We start from the raw sequence: 22,089 nt of genomic DNA on the forward strand, positions 1-22,089 counted from the left end.
ACATTTCTTTACAACCATTACCTAGGGTTCCATCAACATTTATCTTGTTGCCCTGTTTCTTGATTTGGGGGATTTTTTTAAATAATATTTCTCTTTTTTGTTATATATTCTTACACATAGAAGTATCAAGTCATGTTAAGTAAAAAGACATTGAGTTTGATTTTCATATCTAATGTCCCACACATAAAAACAAATTGGTTACTATTAGTTCCACACAGTTGAATGTCATAGTCTGATAAATGTTGGCTACAGCAGCAAGTCATGGTACAGTGAGGCATATCAAGTCATGAGGTAGACATTAATCCTCCAAGTATAAACAGTCCTCATTCATTATCTACTTGCAAAACAATGGTAGGACTGAAACCTTTCATCCACCCACAGCCTTCCCCACAAAGATACAGACTAATTGATCACTATAAAACAGTGCTAGTAAATACATTTCTTATTCCCTAGTGTACTGCTTAGTGGCTTTCTCCTCACAATCTAGCTGTTCATTTAGGACCTGATCGTACACCATTCTGTCAATGGGAGTTGTGTCATTAACTTCAATGGAGTTGCACTGCATTGTCAATGGTAGTATAAAACATAGACCTACTTTAATCTGTATCATGGTTTCCACCTCTAAAGAGGCACTAGTTTCCTCTAAGCTCTGAAGAATATATTCTTCTAATTAACCCAGCTCTTTATTGAATGTAAACTGCAGCAACATTCAAACAGCACAGCTCTGCCACTAACAATCCCAAGCCATTTGTTGGAAAGGCAATGTTAAGTAGTGGATCATAAATAATTCCTTTGACCAAAGCATAGTACATTCTAGATGTACAATTAAAAAAAAATGCACATCCTTTCTAATACCAGACTTTAGCATTTCTAGCTGCATTGTAACAAAGGGTTTTCTGGGCCCTGTACAATAGTAAAACACGCAAATATTTATGATTTCCCCAACTGCATTTCTTAACTGACAATGAAAGCGCATTTCCATTCTATTAACTCTCCCACTGGCTGACAATAAATCTCTTTTCCCTAAAACATGCAGAAAGTACTATTTTTTTCTTCATTCACAAAATGTGTAATGAAAAAAAAGTGAGGCCCCCTCCCCTGAAAAACAGGAAAGTAAATGGAATCAGGGGATTGAAATTAGGTTCATATTCTCTTCATCTTGCCTTCATCTTGCTATATTAAAAAAAGACTTTACATTCAATAATTCACTGATGCAAAAACCTTAATATTTGGAGGAAAGATTCTTTATTTAGGATACAGAAGAGGGGGTTGTTTTGCAATAGCTCTTTTCAGTAATCATGGCCTCAGAATTGTTTCTTGCACTGAAGCAGGCAATATAATCCTTCTAAAAAGGTGATATTTTGCATGTTGCAACCAAAAACAATTTACATGGACAAGGAGCCTTCTGCAGCTTGATGGACAAGAGCATTTCTCCTTAGCTGGCCATTTGTTAGATCACACCCTTCCAATAGCCTCTTCCTAGCCAATCGAAAGACAGATGGTCAGGGCCATCCTTAGGATTTATGGTGCCCTAGGCGGGATTATTAAACTGGTGCCCTTATGCCTGACTTGCTCTTAGCAACACAATCCTAAACTTACAGTATTGGTGCCCCAGAAATACTGGTGCCTTAGGCAACTGCCTATTCTGCCTATGGCTAAGGATGGCCCTGCAGCTGGCTTACTCCAGAAGTGGGCTGTGCCCATGGAAGCTCATGATACCATCTACGTGTTTTGTTAGTCTATAAAGTGCTACCAGACTATCTGTTGTTTTTTCAGTTTACCGGTTACATAGTTCATGCTTCTCAAGCTGATGGATGGTGGGTCTGCTTCTCAATATTCTGGGAGTAACTACTTCTTCCCTTTCTTCTCTAGGGGCATGTGTATACCAGGAAATTATTTCAAAATAACTAAATTCTGAAATAAGCTTATTCCCTAAGCAAAGCAGGAGTATAGATTTTGAAATAACCAGTCCATTATTTTGAAATAACGGGTTTGGTAGTGTGGACGCTCTGCTTATTATTTTGAAATAAGGGGGTTATTTCAAAATAACTTCCTAATGCAGACCAGGGACAAAAGCAGATAAGAGAGAAAAAGGAGGGGGCTCTCCTAGGAAGGCAGAGGAGGAGAAAGATAGCCCCTGTTCTCTGCTCTAGGAACACTGCCTTGCAAGTGAAAATGAATGATTAATCAGAGTTCTCATCACTTCAAATCTCAAGAGATCAGTTCAAATTTTGGTCAGTGGTTTATGATTGTTCTTAGTGGATATAAATCTGCTTGCCCAGTTTTATTGGCCAAACACTGGCAAGATAGACAGAGATTCTACAACCTTCTATGGTGAAAGGATGACTAGTTGTTTCAGCAATAAGTGGGAATTCTGAGCATGTAATGAGAATCAAATGCTTAGAAGCTTATGCTGGGTACCATTACCCCAGAATTAAAAGTTAGTACTTTTGTCTATGTTATTTCAACGATCTTACATTTATGTATTCCATTTAAACCTGATGAGTTCCATATGCCTGATAACTATTTAGTAACTGCATAGTCTATATATCCACACAGATTACTTCACCACCCCCAAGAAACATGCCTACTCTTAGGGTGGAGTGCAGCAGTTCACAGTATAAGAATGAATGTGTAATGATGAATAATTTAATTCAACTGAAATTATCAAGGGTGAATTTATTCAGATGGATTATAGCTTGCCCAATTGTACTCTGCCACAAAGCCTCTACTATCATGCCTACTCTTCCAAAAGGTGTCATAATATCTAATTACTACAAATGGCCAGGGCATTGGTTTTATTAGATTTTATAAAGAAATAGCACCACCAGGAGCAGTAGTGACCTTGGTGTAGGCAAAAGTGGGACCACACATGCAGACCAACAACCAGCATTTTTACCACTATGTCCTCTCGATCAGCTGAGCCACATACCATTTTAAAGAGGCACAATATTTTTCCCCAAATACTTCCTTGGTAGCAAAATTCCTCTGCTATTCAGATGTACCCCGATACAGATTAAACAGGTTTTTTTTGTAAGTGAAATACTGTGTAGGGTGAATATTAAAGTCTATTTGGCCAGAATGTCAACTGAAAGAGAAAGTTAATTCAGCACTGCAACTGATGTCAAATGATGTAATAAATGTTCTCGACAGTCACCGGTATGCAAAACAGTTATTATATTATTACATTCAAATCCGGTAACAGGCTTTGCTTCGGTAGGGCTCATAAGTTCAGCTAAATCAATTAATATTTTTAAGATTCTAGCATATTTTCAGGAAAATAAATCTAAAAGATGCCCGGGATTTTCATTTCCATCATTTTAACTGCACTTTTGAAGTTTCACTTTTAATTACATAGCAAACTTATAACCTCACATACAATCAATACACCATGAATTAAACATTACTTTTCAATTAATATTAAACTTTTACTTTCTTTCCTTATTCCTGACATGTCTTTTGTTCAAGACACAGAAAATTACAAGTTCATCTCTCAAAGTAAACAGAAGTTATAACTTTATGGGAGAGAACAACAAAATGTATAAGGAAATCAAGTGGCATATCACGAATGCATAATAAAATCTACTTCAAATGATAGCTAGGCCTGACATAGTAGAGTTATTAACTTGTATTGTTGATAACATCTTAATTGTTTGATTTTTATTCCATATTTCTTACAAAATTGGATTAAACTATTCCTCTAACGCAGGTCTGGTTTGTTAGTTTTTGGATATTGTAAGGCAGTAGCAGAATTGCCAACTGTCAAATCACACAAATCCAAATACCCCTGCCTCACCCCTTCCCTAAAGCCCCACCCTACTCACTCCATCTCCCCTCTTACCCAGGGCGGGCCCAAGCCCTTTTGGCACTCCAGACCCGGGCGCATGCGCGGCACCCCTCCCCCCCCAGTGTGCACGGGCCCACCACCAGGGTGCACAGCGCATGCACTGCCCAGCCTGGCCACTGCTGCTGGCGCGCATGCCGGACCATGCAGGGCCCCACAACCGTGGGGGGAAGGGAGCTGCTGGCTGGTGCTGCAAGTGCAGCACCGGGCGCGCAGCGCCTGATGGCAGCTGTAAGGGACACCACGCACCCCTTACAGCTGCAATCAGGTGCCCCCCAACGGTTGGCGCCCCGGGCAGTTGCAGGGCTCACCCATGCCTCAGTCCGGCCCTGCTCTCCCCTACCCTCATTCACATCCACCGATCTGAGGCACAGAATTGGGGTGCAAGAAGGGATGCAAGCTCTGGGATGCAGCGAAAGGGTTATGAGTGGGGTATGCACCAGGCTGAACTTATGGCAGGAGCTTGAAGAGCAGGAGGGAGTGCATAGTCCAGGATGTGGAAGGGGACTTGGGGCTGAGACAGAGTTGAGGTGCGGGACAGAGTTTGGGATGCGGGCTCCAGGAGGGGATGAGAGGTGCAGGCTCTGGAAAGGGACGTAGGGCCCAGGCAGGGGCTTGGGGTGTGGGAGGTAGTGAAGGATGCAAACTCCAGCCTAACAGCACTTACCTTGGGTGGCTTCCAATTGTACAGCAAGACCAAGGCAGGCTCCCTGCCTGCCCTTGCCCCATGCAACTCTTAGATGCAGCCAGCACATTCCTATGGCCCTGGGAGGGCACTCAGGGGGTTCCACACACCAGCCCTGTCTGCAGGCACCAACCCCACAGCTCCCATTCACCACAGTTCCTGGCCCATGGGAACTTCTGAGTCAGCACTTGGGGTTGGGACAGCATCCAGAGACCCCCCTGCCCATCCAATCTTCCTGGACACACAATTGCAGATCTAAAAGTAGCCATCCTGCAGCAAAAAAACTTCAGGACCAGACTTCAAAGAGAAACTGCTGAGCTACAGTTCATCTTTAAGTTTGACACAATCAACTCTGGATTAAACAAAGACTGTGAATGGCTTGCTAACTACAAAAGCAGCTTCTGTTCCCTTGGAATTCACACCTCCAGATCAGCTGCTAGAAGTGGGCCTCATCCTCCTTGATTGGATCACCTCATCATCTCCAGCCTGATCCTGGCCTGCATATTTATTCCTGCCTCTGGAAATTTCCACTACATGCATCTGACGAAGTGGGTCTTTGCCCACGAAAGCTTATGCTCCTACACTTCAGTTAGTCTATAAGGTGCCACAGGACTCCTCGTCGCTTTTGCAGATTCAGACTAACACGGCTACCCCTCTGATACTGGAATTTGATTGTTTCTCAGAAAATGGGAAGTCTAGTAGTAGGGACAGTTATTCTGTAGAATGACCACAGGACGCAGCAAGGGGCCAGAGATGGGGACCAGGGCAGCTATAACCCCATTGGACCAGCAGTGGTAAAGAAAGGAATAGCTATCTACTATATATTTCAGATAGTTTGTCCATTTCTGTGTGTGTCTGTCCTTGAAGAGGGAGACATGAACTCCTCTCCTGTCTGTTCACTGCTTCTCACCTGGCCCCAAGCTGCTGTGATGAAAGAGGGCTGGGATTATCCTCTCTCCCTGGGGCAGCCTGCATACTGAATCCCTCATCCCCAACCCCAACCCCACCCTAGAACAATTATTTAAATAAGGAAAAACAAAACTTATTTGAGTTGAGGACCCAAGTAAATCTAGTTTTAAATGAGGAGAAGAATCTCCTCTGCAGTGGGTATAATGCTTATGAAAATTCCTAAACATACGTATGTAGAATTTTAGTCAAAATGCGTATTCTGTTCTCCAATAGCATAGTTTAACAGATATGAAAATATACATTATTGCACAGATGAAAGAATTTACATCAGCCCAATTACTGAATTAGTTAATTTTCGATCATTACTGTATAAGACTCCAAACCTGTACATGAACAAGTTTGGTTGTACCCTTTAGCCCATACAGGATCTCATTTTCTTCATTGAGGCTCCACTATGGAGACCTAAATAAATGTTATTAATTAAATGACTATAGTCTGCTGGCATTAGGGGCACGGGGGATGCTGCCGTACTCCCTAGCTTGAAGGGGTGTCCATCATATACAGGGTTCATAGTTCAATGGCTCTCAGAACCCCACTATACAAGCTGTTCCAGCACCCCGTCTGCTAGCACTTTACAGACATAAATGGCAATCTCTGCCCCAAAGAGCTTACTATCTATCTAAATAGATAAGATAGACAAGGGGTGGAAAAAGATATTATTCAGTACAATGCTTCCAGAATAATAGTCCCTTCCAGTCCTATGATTCTATGCTCCAGGACTTTCTCTAGTTACCTGTGAGCTTCCAAATACATTTTAAGAATCAGTTTTAACCTAAACATTCAAATGGACAGGGACCAATTATCTGAGCTTCATTCCTTATGATATCCTACTGCAGTTGTGACTAGAAAAGGTAGATGTTAGATCTCTCTCAATACTGGACATCCATTCTAACTGCAAAATCTCTTGGGACAAATTCTTGTCATCAGTAGCGTTTTATGGGTTGTAATCAGCAACTGTCTGAGCTGCGGGGGAAAAACATCAGGGAACTATTTAAAGAGCTGGCAGGGACCCGGGTTGTGACAGGACAGTACAGGCAGTCCCCGGGTTACGTACAAGATAGGGACTGTAGGTTTTTTCTTAAGTTGAATTTGTATGTAAGTCGAAACTGCTGAGAAAAGCCGCTCCGCGTCTCCCTGGTCTGCTGGGGGAGGGCGCTAGCTTCGCGTCTCCCTGGTCTGCTGGGGGGGAAGCAGCTAGTGTGGGGTTGCCCCATTTGTAAGTAGGGATCCGATGTAAGTCGGATCCATGTAACCCGGGGACTGCCTGTACTAGTAAAAAATTTAAGTTCCATTCACTGCTGGTTGTAATATATTGCAGAATATGGTTCAAAGCGTGACTGACGTCCCATTTTCTCTATAAAGACAAGGGTACCTTATGCTTTCAAGGCTGGCATTTGAATGTGAAATGTATTTATTTTAATAAGTTCTTGCCACAACCATAAACTTGAAACTTAAATTTGTGTTTTCATTTTAAGAACATAAAATCACACGCATTGAGATGTGGCTTTTTTAGATTTCACAGACTAGATTACTGAATAACCCAATACTGAATCAACTTCAAGAAGGTTGTCTGGTGTGTTACACAAACAGAATTTCTATTAATAATAAAATTAATAATTTCTCATATTTCTATTTAGCTCCTATTATTGCTGAACCTGCAATTGTATACATTTTTCTTCTTCCACTAAAGTCATATCAAGTTTTGTATGCATAAAGGCAGCAGGGCTTTTACTGGCCTTTCATTTTATTTTTACATAAGGGAAACCATATTTTGCTGTAATTAAACAAAGCCTCATTATATTGTAAGGTGCTGAACATGTAATCAGTTTGTCTTCTAAACCCTTTATATAAATATGCTGTGGGCCAAATTACGTTCACAATTACACCACTGCAACCACACTGAGGCCAGCAGGGTAGCACAGGTATTATCGGCAGCAGAATTTGGCCCATGGAGTTTAACTTAGCTATTTCATTGACACTTTTGTGAGACTATAACCCTGTGCCAGCTGTTTTATCATAGCTGTAATTAAACATCCCTTGCAATATTTCAAATCAGATGCTTACACACTCATGTGGGATTTCTGTTCTCCTTTTAATTTTTACATTGTTGGGGATGGGGTGGAGCAGGAATCGTGCATATTAATGTCAGTACATGTCAGATGGCTCACTGCCACTGAAAATCCTAGCCCTTAAAAAACAGGAAAGACCGAGTGATTTTGGTACAGAATCTGGGAAAGAAAATATGAAGGCCAAGATATTCAACAGTCACTAATGAATGGTGCCCATGCTGAGACATCCAAAAGGGCCTGCTTTTCAGAAAGTGATGAGTACCCATCTCTGAAAATAAGTCTCCTTTAAAAGACTCTTCTGTTGGGCGCCCAAAAACTGAGGCATCAACAATCACTAGTCACTTTTAGAAAATGTTAACCTACATTTATTTTTATTGTTACAATTAATTTCCATTGTTGCTGCCTACAATGTAGATGGCACTATGCAAACAAAGAAAAACACAACTCTCACCAGGTTCAATGTTTTAAAATGTCTCTTTTTGACGTGTCAACTAAAAGCGTATAACTGGAAAAGGGACATGAATTCCCTTTTAATAAAAAATCCCTTAATAAAATTCCCTTAATAAAAAATCTACTAAATCAATTGTCGTGTAGTTTGCCTTTAAATGGTAAATAGTGAAAAGTGACATCAATGCATCAGTGTGAATACTTAGAGCCTGATTCTTTCATTTACAACACTAAATTAGGAGTAACTCCATTTTACTCAGTTCAGTTACAATGGAATAAATATAACATGAGAGAATCAGGTGCACATTTCCTGTCATTAGTCAGAAATGAAATTTATCACTTGCTTTCCAATCATTCTGACCCACAGTTTGGATTTGAATCCAGACCTCCCAGAGTTCGCAGGCATTGGCGTCTGAAGCTTTGGAACAAATCATTAGAGAGACAAAGGCTGGACTGATGTGAAGTTCAACTCAGCACTGAACTATCCCAAAATTTGAGTTAGTTCGGACCTCTCTCAAATCTAAATGTGAAAGTTCATATTGTATATGCCTTTTTCACTATTTAATGTAGAAACTCAGAATGGGTTTGATGTACAGGCAGGCCCGGGTTATATACAAGATAGGGACTGTAGGTTTGTACTTAAGTCGAATTTGTACTTAAGTCAGAACTGGCGTCCAGATTCAGCCGCTGCTGAAACTGACCAGTGGCTGACTACAGGAAGCACGAGGCAGAGTTTCTGCCTGGGACAGAGCAGCCGGGGCGCTGCCGGGTAGGTCTCCGCAGCGCCGCACCTCAGCGCTGCAGGGACCAACCCGGCAGCACCCCAGATGTCCCCAAGTCAGCTGCTGCTGAAACTGATCAGTGGCTGATTCCAGGAAGCCCGGGGCAGAGCAACTCTGCCTCGGGCTTCCTGTAGTCAGCCGCTGGTCAGTTTCAGCAGCGGCTGACTTGGGGACGCCTGGGGTAGAGCAGCTGGGGTGCTGCTGGGTTGGTCCAGTAACGCCACTCCAGGCATCCTGATTCAGCCGCTGCTGAAACTGATCAGCAGCGGCTGAATCAGGACTCCTGGGGCAGAGCAGCTGGGGTGCTGCCGGGTTGGTCCAGTAGCACCGAGGAGCGGCACTGCGGGACCAATCGGCAGCGCCCCAGCTGCTCTACCACAGACGTCCCGAGAAAAGCCTGCTCTGCTGGGGGGGGGGGGGGGGCGCACTAGCTGCACGCCCCCCCCCCCCCCCCCAGCAGACCATGGAGATGCGGGCGGCTGGACAGAGATGCGCCGTGGTCCCGCCCGGGTCCTCCACGTCTTCCTGGGCTGCAGACCAGGGAGACGCAGAGCAAAGCCGCGGAGGACCCGGGCGGCGGGAGCGCCCAGACGTGCCGTGGTCCCGCCCGGGTCCTCCGTGGCTTTGCTCCGCATCTCCCTGGTCTGCTGCCCCCCCCTCCCCGCAGCAGACCAGAGAGACGCAGAGCAGCTTTTCTCGCCCCGGAGGACGAGGGCGGCGGGACCTCGGCGCATATGGGCAGTCCTGCCGCCTGCATCCTCCGGGGAAAGAAAAGCCCCGTTCGTAAGTGCGGATCCGACATAAGTCGGATCCGTGTAACTCGGGGACTGCCTGTAGTAGCATGTGCATGTTAGTCTCTTTCATGCTTACTTACTGCAACTAATCTATTAAATCCGATAATATCAACACCCTAGTCCAATAATAATCCTGCAAATTAAAGACTTACCTCTGCGAGGGTCATATATGAAAAGAACTTCATAAATAGAATTTGACTTCTCAGAATAATAGCACATTTCACAAACTGGATTGATTGATTACCGGAGAAGGACCTCAGAGGATGTATTATCAGATATACTTTATTTTATAGCTGTGTCTACAACATCAAATCCCTAAATCCTTATTCAATCCTTGTCTGCAACGGAACTTCAATTTCAGAATTTTGACCATGCATTACATTTATGTATTAATATTTCTGCTCTGTTTATTATAACAGTCTTAGCTAATCTAATCAGGAAGACAAATTAACAGTCTTTACATTCTTTGAATCACAAGACTAGATTAGACAAATGCACGCCTCCTAAAATGAGAGTTTTGTTTTCTGGCTTTGATGATATTCTAAGAGCTCTTGAGCTGCTTGGGAGGAATTAAACCTATTACTGCAAAAGTCTATACTGTGCACTATTACTGCAAAAATCTATATTGTGTACTATTAGTGATATTTTAATATCACAGAAGTAAAAAGGGGAAAAGCTAGCATTTTCCATTACACACATAGTATTTCCTGTCCCTACATTCAAGATGGCTTAATGTGCTTCTACAATGGGACAATTACCATAGTGAATAATATTAACATCAAGAATGAAATTGACCCAAGATGGCCAAGTTGCAGTTGCTGTTATGAAATAACTTGGACTTCCATGTTGTTTGTGCAGTCAAAACTCAGCAGTAAGTAATAAACATGATGTTAATGCAATGCAATTTTCCTGTTATTTAAAAGGCAAGAAACAGTTATGGATCAAATATTTTTTTAAATAGAGATTCTATAAATATTTGGGAAAAATTAACCTCATTTTACTTATTTACTTGTATTGTGCCCAGGATCATTTCAGATAATAGATTACAAAAATTAAAACCAACTCTTGACAAAAAAAAAAAAAAAAAAAAAAAAAAAGCCCACTCTTATCTCAATTAAAATAAGGAGAAAGGCAGAGTGAACATATTCATCTGACATTGTTGGTCTTCAGTGGAAGCAAGCAGATCCCCCCAAAAAATACAAGTGCCACAACAAGAATAAATAGTCTTGATATAGTCTGGCCTCCAAACAATTAAGGGCTTTGTAGATTTGCACCTTAAAGGCACTCAAAAAATCATTTATAGCTCTACTCTTAGAACCAACTATTTCAACGGCACCCAGAAGCCAACTGGAATACTATAGCCTCCTCAGAGGCAGGAATCCACATTCTGAAGTAGCTGAACAGTCTTCAAGATTAGAATGTTTTTGCATCTTACAGCAATTGAACTACTCTTTGAGCTGAAGAAAAAACAGCTTCTATTGCCATTCTTATTTTTCAACAGTGTAGGGCCTTGTTTACACTTACCAGGAGATCAACACTCCAGAGATTGATCAACCTCCTTTAAGAATACTACTATATTAAAACTTGTGCAAATTCTGCAGGAACAGCAAGTTTATCCCATTAGATGGGAATGTCTCTCAGTGACCATTCCAGCTGGTTAAGGAGATGCAAAATTAGTTCTGAATGCAGTTCTAGGAAATCTGGGATGCAAGGACAGTGACTGCATTGCAGCATCAAAAGATAGAGATTGTAAAACAAAAATTGGGAATTATTTCAGTTGCAAACAATGCTGAGTGAGAAGGGAACAAGCCTCAACTTCCACCACCCTCTCTCCAAACACACACCTCCCATAATTTTGATTACCCTTACAATGTCTCTATTTTACAGATGCAGGTTTCATGCAGTCTCACCACTACTCCCCACACAAGGTTCTGTAATGTGCTATAGCAGCGGTGCAGTAAGAAAGTACAGGCCTCCCTGAGGGGAAAAATATTATGAAGACTGAAAGAAGGAAGAGAGAGACACGTACAGGGAGAACCTAATGACAAATTGGAAGGCAGCAGTAGGAAGGCAGGCAATGAAGTCTGACAACTATCAAACATCTAGCAAAGCAGGTTCTCACCAAAGTAACATACAGCGGAAAGATTATTCCTCACTCAAACTGAAGATCAGATCTGTATAGACAACACTTTGCCTTTACAAATAAATAGTAAAAATAGTTGTAATGAGTCGTGATAGAATAGGCAGGAAGAAATAGCAGGTGTTTCTAAGGATTGTCTGAGTCAGATGGCCTAAACTGACAGACAGCAACCTTTTAATCACCTGCCATGCCTCCTAATTCAGGAATATTGGATAAAGGAACAAATTGACAACTGGAAAAAAAATACATAAAAGAAAAAGAGCAGATAATGAATGATATAACACGGGAGACTTTAATGAGATGGTCAACTGTGACACTGCAATCAGAATTAAAAAATTCTAAATTACCGTATGGACCAATCACTCACGGAACAAATGACAAAGGACAAAATGCACTTAATAGTAGGTATATAAAAAGCTCTAGTAATATATTTGTTACAAGTTAATTATATGACAATAGATCACTTAAATATGTAAAGAGATTTAATATTGAGGTTTATGCTGCATCTGCTTTTAATTCTTAACAAATCTGGCACTTAGATGTATTCCAAACACTTAAAATAGATGAATAATTATGCATGTCAATTATTCTTAACTGTTATTGATCATAAATACAATAACTACCCTGTTAAGACTGAGTTATATTAATAATTGTATTAATAATAGGTGGGCATAAATTCTGCTTTCCCTATACATGTCAATAATCCCAATAAATTCAAATGAAGGGCAAGAAGGTGATCCTTAATTAACAATGCATTACAGAAAAAGTGATCCATTGTTCACTCATTGTGGGGTAGCCAACTTCACTATGAAGTTGAATGACGTATTCATTTGGTATAGTCCATACAAATTGGGCCATTACCATTTTAAGTATTTTCCTGAGATCACGTGTGTGCTGAATATTTACCATAGCTTCTTGTACTGACTTTAAAAAAAAATCTCTTCTATGTAAGAGCATTAAAAAAACCACACTGGTCAGACTATTTAGTCCAATATCCTATCTTCCAACAGAGGCAAATGCCAGGTGCCCCAGAGGGAATGAAGAGACTAAGTAATCATCAAGTGATACATCCTGTTGCCCATTTCCAGTCCTGACATGTACATGCCCAGAGACAATTGCTCAGTGACTATGTGAAATGAATGCTCCAAAAAGTTTACTCTCTAAGATGCCCCAGTCCTGCAAACATTTACTCATCTGCTTTGCACACAGAGACGTGAAACAGGTCGTAATTTGCAGGATCAGGGCCTAGTTGATGCATCATTAAATATTTTCCAAAGTAAACAAAGGAGATGACTACAGGCTGAAACTCTCTAATCTGGCACTCTCTGATCTGGCAATAGCTGTGGTCCGGCATGATTTTAGTTGGCAACATCCATGAAAAGTGGACATCCAGCTAAGTTTCCCACAGTCCCTTAAAGTTTGTTTATAACCACCAGTCCTGTCTCTCAGTGTTCTGTGCTGTTATTAACACTAGTTTATCCCTAAATATCTTCTAACATCATAGTAAGCAGTGGAAGAGTTAGTAATACTGCTAGACCCATGGTACCCAACATGCTAGCCACTAACTACATGTGGCTATTTGGTTGGTTGAGTGTGGCTAGATCGCTATAGTAGTTACTGCTTCAGAATTGGTTGGACACCAAGGTGCTAGTTAATATTGACCTCTTGTGGTCCAATATATGCTCTGGATCAGCACTGGTCAGGTCTCGAGGGTGCATGACTAGAAAATTCAACCTATAAACAGGTGATTAGATGAGAATTCATAATAAAACTAAAACAAAGTTTACCATCTAGGTCATTACCTCATCTCCCTACCTGTACTGGTTTTCATCCAACCGATGTGTCCTGACAACTAAAGTTGTTCCTTAGCTGGTATAAAGAGGCGTAGCTCAGTGGATCTATGCTTATTTATACCAGCTAAAGAATTGGCTCATCAATTGTAAGTTATATCTGCTTTATCACTTGCCCATACAGTAGCATAATGAGGCCCTGACACTTATTTGGAGTTCCTAGGTGATACCATAATCATCATCCCAAACCATTGTCCTACATCTCATAGACCTTAGTTGTATTTGCATTATTTTCTCTGGCATCTTGTTTGTCTTCTACAGTGTCCCCACCATCATAGCCACACATAGTTTTCACCTTCTATTCCACCATAATACAAAGAACAACCAACCACCACTAGGTAGGATTTTCATATAATCTAATTATTCAGACTAAAAGTCATAGTATTTCACAGAAAATGGATAGTTATAGTCAACTCATTTTGTACTTATGAATATCTTGAAATTTTGATAAATAAACGCTGTTTTCAGTAGGACGAAATTTCAGTATTACCTAAAAATTAAAATTTAATCTCTGAAAAAATGACTCAAATAATTCCATTAGCTATACTACAAATAAATCAAAATAACTATAATTCCTATTTCTAACTGACTACCATTCATTTATATAGATCACGCCTGGTCTATGGTCTTTATAAAACTATCCTAACAAAACTCTTTGAAACAGACAATAATAATCTTCTTACAGTGCCAGTCTGAAAAAGACATTACTAAATTTTCATGAAGGAGAACAAAATGTAAACTCAGCTGTCCTACTTTCTTACAAATGCCTATGTTCTATAATGCATTAGATGCTGCTTTTAAATGTTCCTTTTTTTAAGTCAAACTGTTGTGCTTGTTTTTCATATATATAGCTTCAAGTAATATATGCTGAGTTTTTCAGGGACCATTTGGTCAGATTCTAATAATCCCTCTTGGGAGTTGACACCAGCTCCCAGCAGCAGATCCAACATTGCAGATTGGAATAATAAAACACATGCTGCTGCTGCTCCCAGAAAATAGAACTCTGTCTTTTCCAAAATGAAGGATGACATTCTGAGGATCTCAGAAGCCTCTTGTCTCCTAGCTAGAAGCATTTGGAGCTTTTCCTTTTTAATGAGCAGTAAACACTATGGGCTCTAAAAACAAACTTATTTTTCATTCACTGAAAAATTTAGGTCCCAGGATGTGTCCTGTTTATCCATCAAATTAAATAAAGAACATTGTGTTATTAGGAAAAGAATCTGATAGTAAATGTGTTATTTTAAAAACCAGAAAACAAGTGCTGCTTAGGGCATTTAAATAAAGACTTTCACTCATCACAAAATTAAAAAATAAAAGAAACCTATAACCCAGTTTTTCACATGATCAGAATGTTGAATTTTTTTTCCTCCATATGAAAATGATTACCAGATAGAAGTCATTAAATTTGCCTGAAGGAAAATAGTCTTATTAAACAGATTGGGAATTCACTCCCCAAAATTAGCTTTGTGTTAGGGTATTTGTCAGCCTACAAGAAATTATACATTTCCCCACCACATTTCCTCTTCTGTCTTCAGAGCATGCCAAATATAAGCCTTAGGTAGGTCTAGACTTCTCATGTCTGACCTCCTTGGTTAAAAGCAATCCACTGTATAATGATTTTTTAATACTAGTCTGAAAAATGAACAGGTTTCCACATGCACAAATGCTAACAGGAATCAAAATATCCTATTTCTTGTTCTGACCTTCAACAGCCCTCTCCTCTAAAGAAAAAAGAGAGGAAAAGAAAAAGCTGTTTTACTAATTTATAAGCATCACGCAGACCCAAGTGGTCTACAAAGGAATCACTGCACCAATAATTCAAATATAAAAGCACAAAGCATCCTGTAGAATTCTGAGACATTCTGGTAGCCAAGAAAATGGCTTAAAGAGTTTAAAATATTTCCAGTACTCACTGAATGCAGCCACTGCAAGAGCCAGCGTGACAACGATGGAGACCCATGAAACCCACAACGCCTTCTTTCTGTAGCTCTGAGCTTCATGAGGTTTTAGCCTTGTACTGCTTTCTAGTAAACCTGATAAAGGCAATACACAAAGAGGCATGAAAATTACATTACTCCTTTTAAAAAAACATATCTGTGTCAATTCAGTACCTAATAGATAATATAGATAAAGCTATATATGGCACATTATGATCCAAATTCTACTCACCTCACTGACTTCATACAAACAAAGCTAATAGGAATGCTTCAGAGAGCAAGGAGAACAAGTTTTGGCTTTAATGTTTCCATGTGAATAAAAGCCCCACCAGCATGGCCACAGCTGGCCAGGGTCAGCTCCTGGAGCTCAAGGAGCAGGATTAATAATTCTTCTGTAGACCATCAGGTTAGCATGAACACTGGGACCCTGCCTCCGCCCTTATAGAATTCTAGCAGGCTAGCTCCTGCCCTAGTGTCTACACAGAAATTTTTCAGCAGCAGAAGTGAGCCAGCTAGCCTGCGGCAGCCACCGATTTTTTTTATCCCCATGTAGACACTGCTTACTGGTTCAGGTACACTTGAAGGACTTGAACCTGCACCTATTTAGGTAAATGATAAAACTTTAATTGACTTCACTGGTTCAAGGTTTGGCCAGTTAGTTCCAGAAGAGAGCTATAAGAACATAGGGAAAAACTTGTTTTGAGTGTCAAGTTCACCAGACTCACACACCTGAGAAGGTAACTTGCCAATCTATTAAAAACATAGCAATTGACTGGAGTATCAAAGCAGGAGCAGATGTATTTTGGCATCACACCACTTAAAGATGAAAAAGACCTATTAGACCTGAAGAAAAGTTCTTGGTACCTAAAACTGGCCTGTCTCAGACAGAAATTGGTCCAATAAAAGATACTTCTTTACCCACCTTATATCTCTATTAGAGCATAACATATATCTTCCTGCAAGGACATACAATCCCCACAGAATCATAAAACACTAGAACAGGAATGGACATTGAGAGGTCATCAAGTCCAGTCCCCTGCCCTCATGGCAGGGCCAAGCACCATCTAGATCATCCCTGAGAGATGTCTGTCTAACCTGCTCTTAAATAGCTCCGATGATGGAGATTCCACAATCTCCCTAGGCAATTTATTCCAGTGTTTAATCACCCTGAGAGTTAGGAAGTTTTTTCCTAATGTCCAAACTAAGCCTCCCTTGCTGCAATTTAAGCCTATTGCTTCTTGTCCTATCGTCAGAGGTTAAAGAGAAACATTTTTCTCCCTCCTCTTTGTAACACCCTTTTAGGTACTTGAAAGCTGCTATCATGTCCGCTCTCAGTCTTCTCTTTTCCAAACTAAGCAAACCACTTCTTTCAATCTTCCCTCTTAAGTCATGTTTTCTAGACCTTTAATCATTTTTATTGCTCTTCTTTAGATGCTCTCCAATTTTCCCATAAAGGGCCATCAGACAGAAATTTAGGACCTGGTCCTGCTCTTACTAAAATCAGTGCTAAAGTCTCATTTTGTTTAGTGAGTGCATGATTGAGGCCTAGGCCGTAACCAATTTCTATAACGATTTTGTCTTTCACCATGCTTTCCAACTGTGGAACTCTTCTTGTCAACTCCTACCTAATAACTCAATTTAAATATTAGAAAAATAGTGGTAGTCTTCTGCTCCCTCTCACCCCTGCTTTAAAACATTCTCTCCTGTTTTCTTTTACCCCCTAATTAAAAAATAAATAAATGAATATCATAAATATATTCCCTTTTACCAGAAACTGTAAAATCTGATCCAAATCTATTTAACCCACAATATTTCATTTAGCAAATATAAAAGCCAGCCAGTCTTCTCCAATGTTTCTTCCAAGATGTCTCTCACTTTTTCAAAAAACACATGGTGTTTGAAAAGGGAAGCTACTGTATGGCTCTGAATTTGTAAAGCTACTGTATTATAGATGAGTGGCAGCATAAATGGTTTGAGAACAGAGCTGGGCATTAGGTACTCATAGTTCTAATCCTAGTTCTATCACTAACTCACTGTGTGCACTTGGGAAAATCATTTAACCTCACTCCCTCAGTTTCCCCATTGGTAAACAGGAATACTATTTGCCTAGGATACCTCACAAGGGTGTTGTAAGAATTACTTAATCTTTGTACTGTGTTCTCACACATAATTATTAAATTCTTGAGGGCATGCAACTCTATTTTCAAGAAAAGCTGAACACTATCAGGTAAGAGAAGAATTTGGTGCTAGAATACAGATCCTATTTCTTATGTTTTTTAATTTAAATTGCATTTATTTTCAACACACATTTAATGCTTTTCAAATTACCAGACTAGTAGTCCTCAAGGCTTTGATTCCTCTACATACTCACAGAGAGGTCTGGAATGGGTAGCAACAATGCAAGCTTCCCACTTAGTGTTCATAGGACCATTACAAGTGGTTCAGAGGGTAATTCCTCCTCCATATCTATTCAGCACTCTCTGCTGCCACTATCAACAAAGGTGCACAATTTAAATGGTAGCTTTTGTAGGGCTAACACCTAAGAACAGGTCTAAAAAAAAAAGGTAAGATTTCATTGTTTTAATTGTATAATCACAGAGAACATCTCTCCTTGTTTTTTGGTTTGGTTTTGATTTCTGGCTCGAAGCCGAAACAAACATAAAACAGAATGATACATCTATTCCTGCTTGTTTCTTTCTTTAAATACATCATCCAATTCCAGGTAACAGACAGCTGCAGCCATGAAGACCAAGGCATACAATAGATGTTTATGAATCATACAGAATCTTAGCTAAATAAAAGGAAATAAATGTTCACAGCTAGCCCCTTTTATCGCTAATTGTAATTCAAGTGCCAAGAGAGCTCCCCACTGCATAAGATTCAGCTTCTTAATTTCATAAAAATCAAAGCACCCCTGCTATGAGAGCTACACTGTAATGTGTTTGTTAAAAATGGTTGTCATATTCCTGGTTAGCAGGATGTAACTTTTTTTCCTCCTTCCTAAAATAATTCACCTACTTTTATTTATTTATATTTTTCCCCACAAGAAGCACCATCTCATTTTAATGAGTCCTAAGGGATTGAATACAAACACACACACACTTTCACGCTGCTACCAAACACATAGCATGAACATCCTTTTACAAAAAAAAAATAACTTATTAATTTACATATAGTAAACGAATTCATGAAGAGGAGCTTTGGATCTTTTCACTGCATGTTACAAAACAATGTTTAATTTTAACTGGCCATAGCGCATGTTAGACTATCTTTAAATATGACCTGCATTGCTACAAGCTTGCATCTATGGAAAAAGATTTCTCCACCCTGAAACTGCGGCGCTGAATAATTTTGCTGCAAACAATAACTTGATTTAACATCTAAAATTCCCACATGTAAAGAGGATGCATTTGTTAAATGCACTAAATTTGGTACATTTTATATTATGTTTAACTCCCTGAATATACCTACAGTACAAAAAATAATATGGTTTATTACATTAAATAATAATTCCAAAACACAACATGTTTTTGAAGCGATACCACATGCTGATTTAACAGAAGCTTGAGGTTTTTATTTTTTTTTAATTTGACTAAAATAGCATTTTAAAACGTCACAGTTGAATTTCTATGTTGTTGGGGTTTTTAACTGAAAAAACAAATCTATTGTATTTGGCAATGTTGTATCAAGGGCTTGATCCAAAGCCCGTTGGAGTCTATGGAAAGATTTGTTGCCTAAGGAAAGCCCTTAAAGAACTATTCCCCACCCTCCAAATACTTCAGTGACCTCTTTTGACTTAACAACACGCAAAGGGATCCTGAGAAGTACTTGAAAAATTATTGAAGCCAACTACATGAGAGATTCATACCTATAGGACTCTGTCTATGTTGATGATTGATTGGAAAGAGCCACTATAAAAAGTGTAGTCTAAAACACAAGCTTTCAGCAATATTATAAACAAACTGCAAAAATCATACTGAAAATTTTCCTAGAATTACTGAGAACCATCTGGGGATGGAGGGTTATTGCCTGGGCCTGAGGAGTAACTGGCAAATGGTCCTGAGGTGTGATGGTGAGGAAAAGAAGAGACAGTGAGTCAGCCTACTGGCCAATTTCCCTTTTAACCCTACTACTGACCAGTTTAGCTGTGATGTCTCTTCTCAAAATCTCCCTTGATTTTAAAAGGTGCCAGCTCTGACCACTTTATCACAAACGTCATGTCAGAAGGTGGAGGTTGCAGATTTTAAGTTTCTCTAGATCTCCAAATTCCAGCCACACTTTTGAATTTTGACCTTAGTCAAAATGGCTGACATTTCCCATGACTTCCAGTGGAACAGAAGCTACAAGCTGCCCTCTGTCAAGATGTCTACCATTCTAGCAGTAGTAGTTATTATATATTTGTACTATTGTAGCAAATAGGACTTCCAGTCATGGATTAACCTTTGACCATGAAAGCAAGGCAGCCCCTGATAAAGATAGGCACCGATTCCCATATTTTCCCCAATATATGAATGAACCTCAAGAAAAAAGAATATGCTCTTATACTCTGCAATTAGCCATCTGCAAAGGAACTAAAGAAAAAATGGAATATGGGGAGCTGGAGGAAGACGGAGGAGATGCAGGGAAATATGGGGTGCAGATAGTAGAATAGGACAGTAAAAGAGAGGAAGACATAGGGGAAAGGTGGGGGGCAATAGACTGGGAGCATAGGGAGTGAATGTAAATGGAGCACTAGTTGGGGCATGAAGGGAGACAGGACAGTAATGAAGGAGGAGAGCAGAGAAATAAAATGGAAGCTTCTCACAACCTGGGAATCAGCAAGGATAAGTGGCATGCAGAGAAGAAGGAGGACTGCATTTGTGCATTTGAGGGGAGAAAGCCAACTGATGGTTTTTGAACAGCTTATGTTGGCAATGGGATTTAGATGTTTAGGAGCACTATAGATTTAAGCACTGCCTCATGGCCCACAGAGCCAAACAGCTCCACAAACCAAAGCCCTTTGGTGGAGAGGCTCCCCTGAATCACTGATGGCCTCTTGACAGCTGCTGCTCCAAGAGCAAACAGTAGCCTTTCTACTGTTTCCCCATCAGCAAACAGTAGGTTAGCAGACACCCCAGTAGTGATGGTTTCTCCTCCGAGCTCCTTCATTGGTTCCCCTCCTCTCCCATTCATCTAGTCTGCAGCCTCTGGAACACCTTATCTTTGACTGCCCACCCCTATCCCTGTTTGTATCCTTGGGGTTTCTCCCATCTTTTCCCATTCCACTCTGATAGAAAGCAGTTAGACTGGCTGTATACCTGAGCATCTCCATGAACTACCTAGGCTGTCTGCCTCATTTGGCAAAGAAGGGCTGTTTTGAAGCTATGACGGCCTGGGCATAGGCATAGACACAGCAGTGTGTACAGGATGGAACTAAGGAAGCTTCTGAGGGCAGGATTTGGGGGGAGTTATTGGAGAGACGAGGAGACTGCAGCTATTAAGCGAGTTGTATTTGATAAGTAGGAGACAGGTGCAGGGCATACAGGGTCTGTGCTACAAGGGCTACAGGGGTTATGAAGGCAAAAGAGTTGCAGGTGTGTTGGGGGGCGGGGATTATTGAGGACCTTAAATGACTTGGTACGTGTGATGAGCGATTCCGGGTGGGTGCTGGAGGAGCAATTATAATAATGGGGTGTCCGAGTGAACGCTAGGCGGCTACAGAAGGAGGATGGTGAAGGAACAAATGCTAGAGGGGCTGCAGAGAGGGGGCAACGTTAGGGGGGAAATAGCGGGGAGCCGGAGCAGGGACTGAAAAGGGGGCGATGGACACAGCAGAGGGGCCGGCAGAAGAAAGTTGGATTTGAGGAAGGCTGCAGAGGGGGATTTCGGACGGGAGAAATGGTTGTGGGGCTGCCGGTGAAGGGCGATTTAGAAGAGGGGAGCCGGGTGGGATTTAAAGGGGTGAGAGTTGGGGGAGGTTAGGGAGGCTGTGGGGATGGGGAGAGGAGGCACAGGGCGTAGGGACCGGGCTCACCTCTGTCTTCCAGCCCTTCGCTGAACTGTCCGCTTTCCCCGATCCGCAGCTGCTCCTCCTGCTGCTCCAGAGAGGGGTACGGCGGGGTGGCCCCGGGGGGCTGCACGATGGTGGGGTGCGGGGGGCTGGCCGGGTCGCCCCCGGCTGCGGCCGGCTCCATGGCTCGCGGAGTGGGAGAAGGCGGCCGGAGAGCGTGGCAGGGCAGCGAGGAGTGAGCGGAGCATCCAGCGCGGGGCTGGGGGGGGGGGAGGAAGGGGGCTGGGCTCAGAGCATCAGGGAGCTGGGGGCCGACAGCAAACAAACTCCCCAGCGGCTCCTTCTGCCTCTCCCGGCCGGCGGCTCATCACCAGCGCCCCGCAGCCTAGGGCAGGTGGGACACCGCGGCCGCCGCCCGGCTCCTGAGCTGGGGGGAGCCCTGCAATCAACCCACCGCCCCAAGCAGCTGGGGGAGGGCTGCAATTAGAGGCCCCGCCCAGCCCTGAGAGGAGCAGAAGGGAGCTGCAGTGGTGACACCCCCCCCCCCACCGGCGAGGGGCGGTGTAATTGGATCCCCCGCTCG

General features: G+C 41.5%; 1 protein-coding gene across 1 annotated transcript in view; it reads right to left on the reverse strand.

Moving 5' to 3' along the window:
- TMEM163 (transmembrane protein 163) overlaps positions 1-21,991 on the reverse strand; it is a 173,667-nt gene extending 151,676 nt beyond the window's left edge. The window contains exons 1-2 of the mRNA XM_075933280.1: positions 21,531-21,991; positions 15,494-15,613 (exon numbers count right to left, since the gene is read on the reverse strand). Coding sequence (XP_075789395.1) covers positions 15,494-15,613; positions 21,531-21,690 — 280 coding nt within the window. The 5' untranslated portion in view covers positions 21,691-21,991. The remainder of the gene's footprint in view (positions 1-15,493; positions 15,614-21,530) is intronic.
- Between the last annotated feature and the right edge of the window lie 98 nt (positions 21,992-22,089).

This window comes from Pelodiscus sinensis, chromosome 7, assembly GCF_049634645.1.
Source record: "Pelodiscus sinensis isolate JC-2024 chromosome 7, ASM4963464v1, whole genome shotgun sequence".
Taxonomy (NCBI): Eukaryota; Metazoa; Chordata; order Testudines; family Trionychidae; genus Pelodiscus; species Pelodiscus sinensis.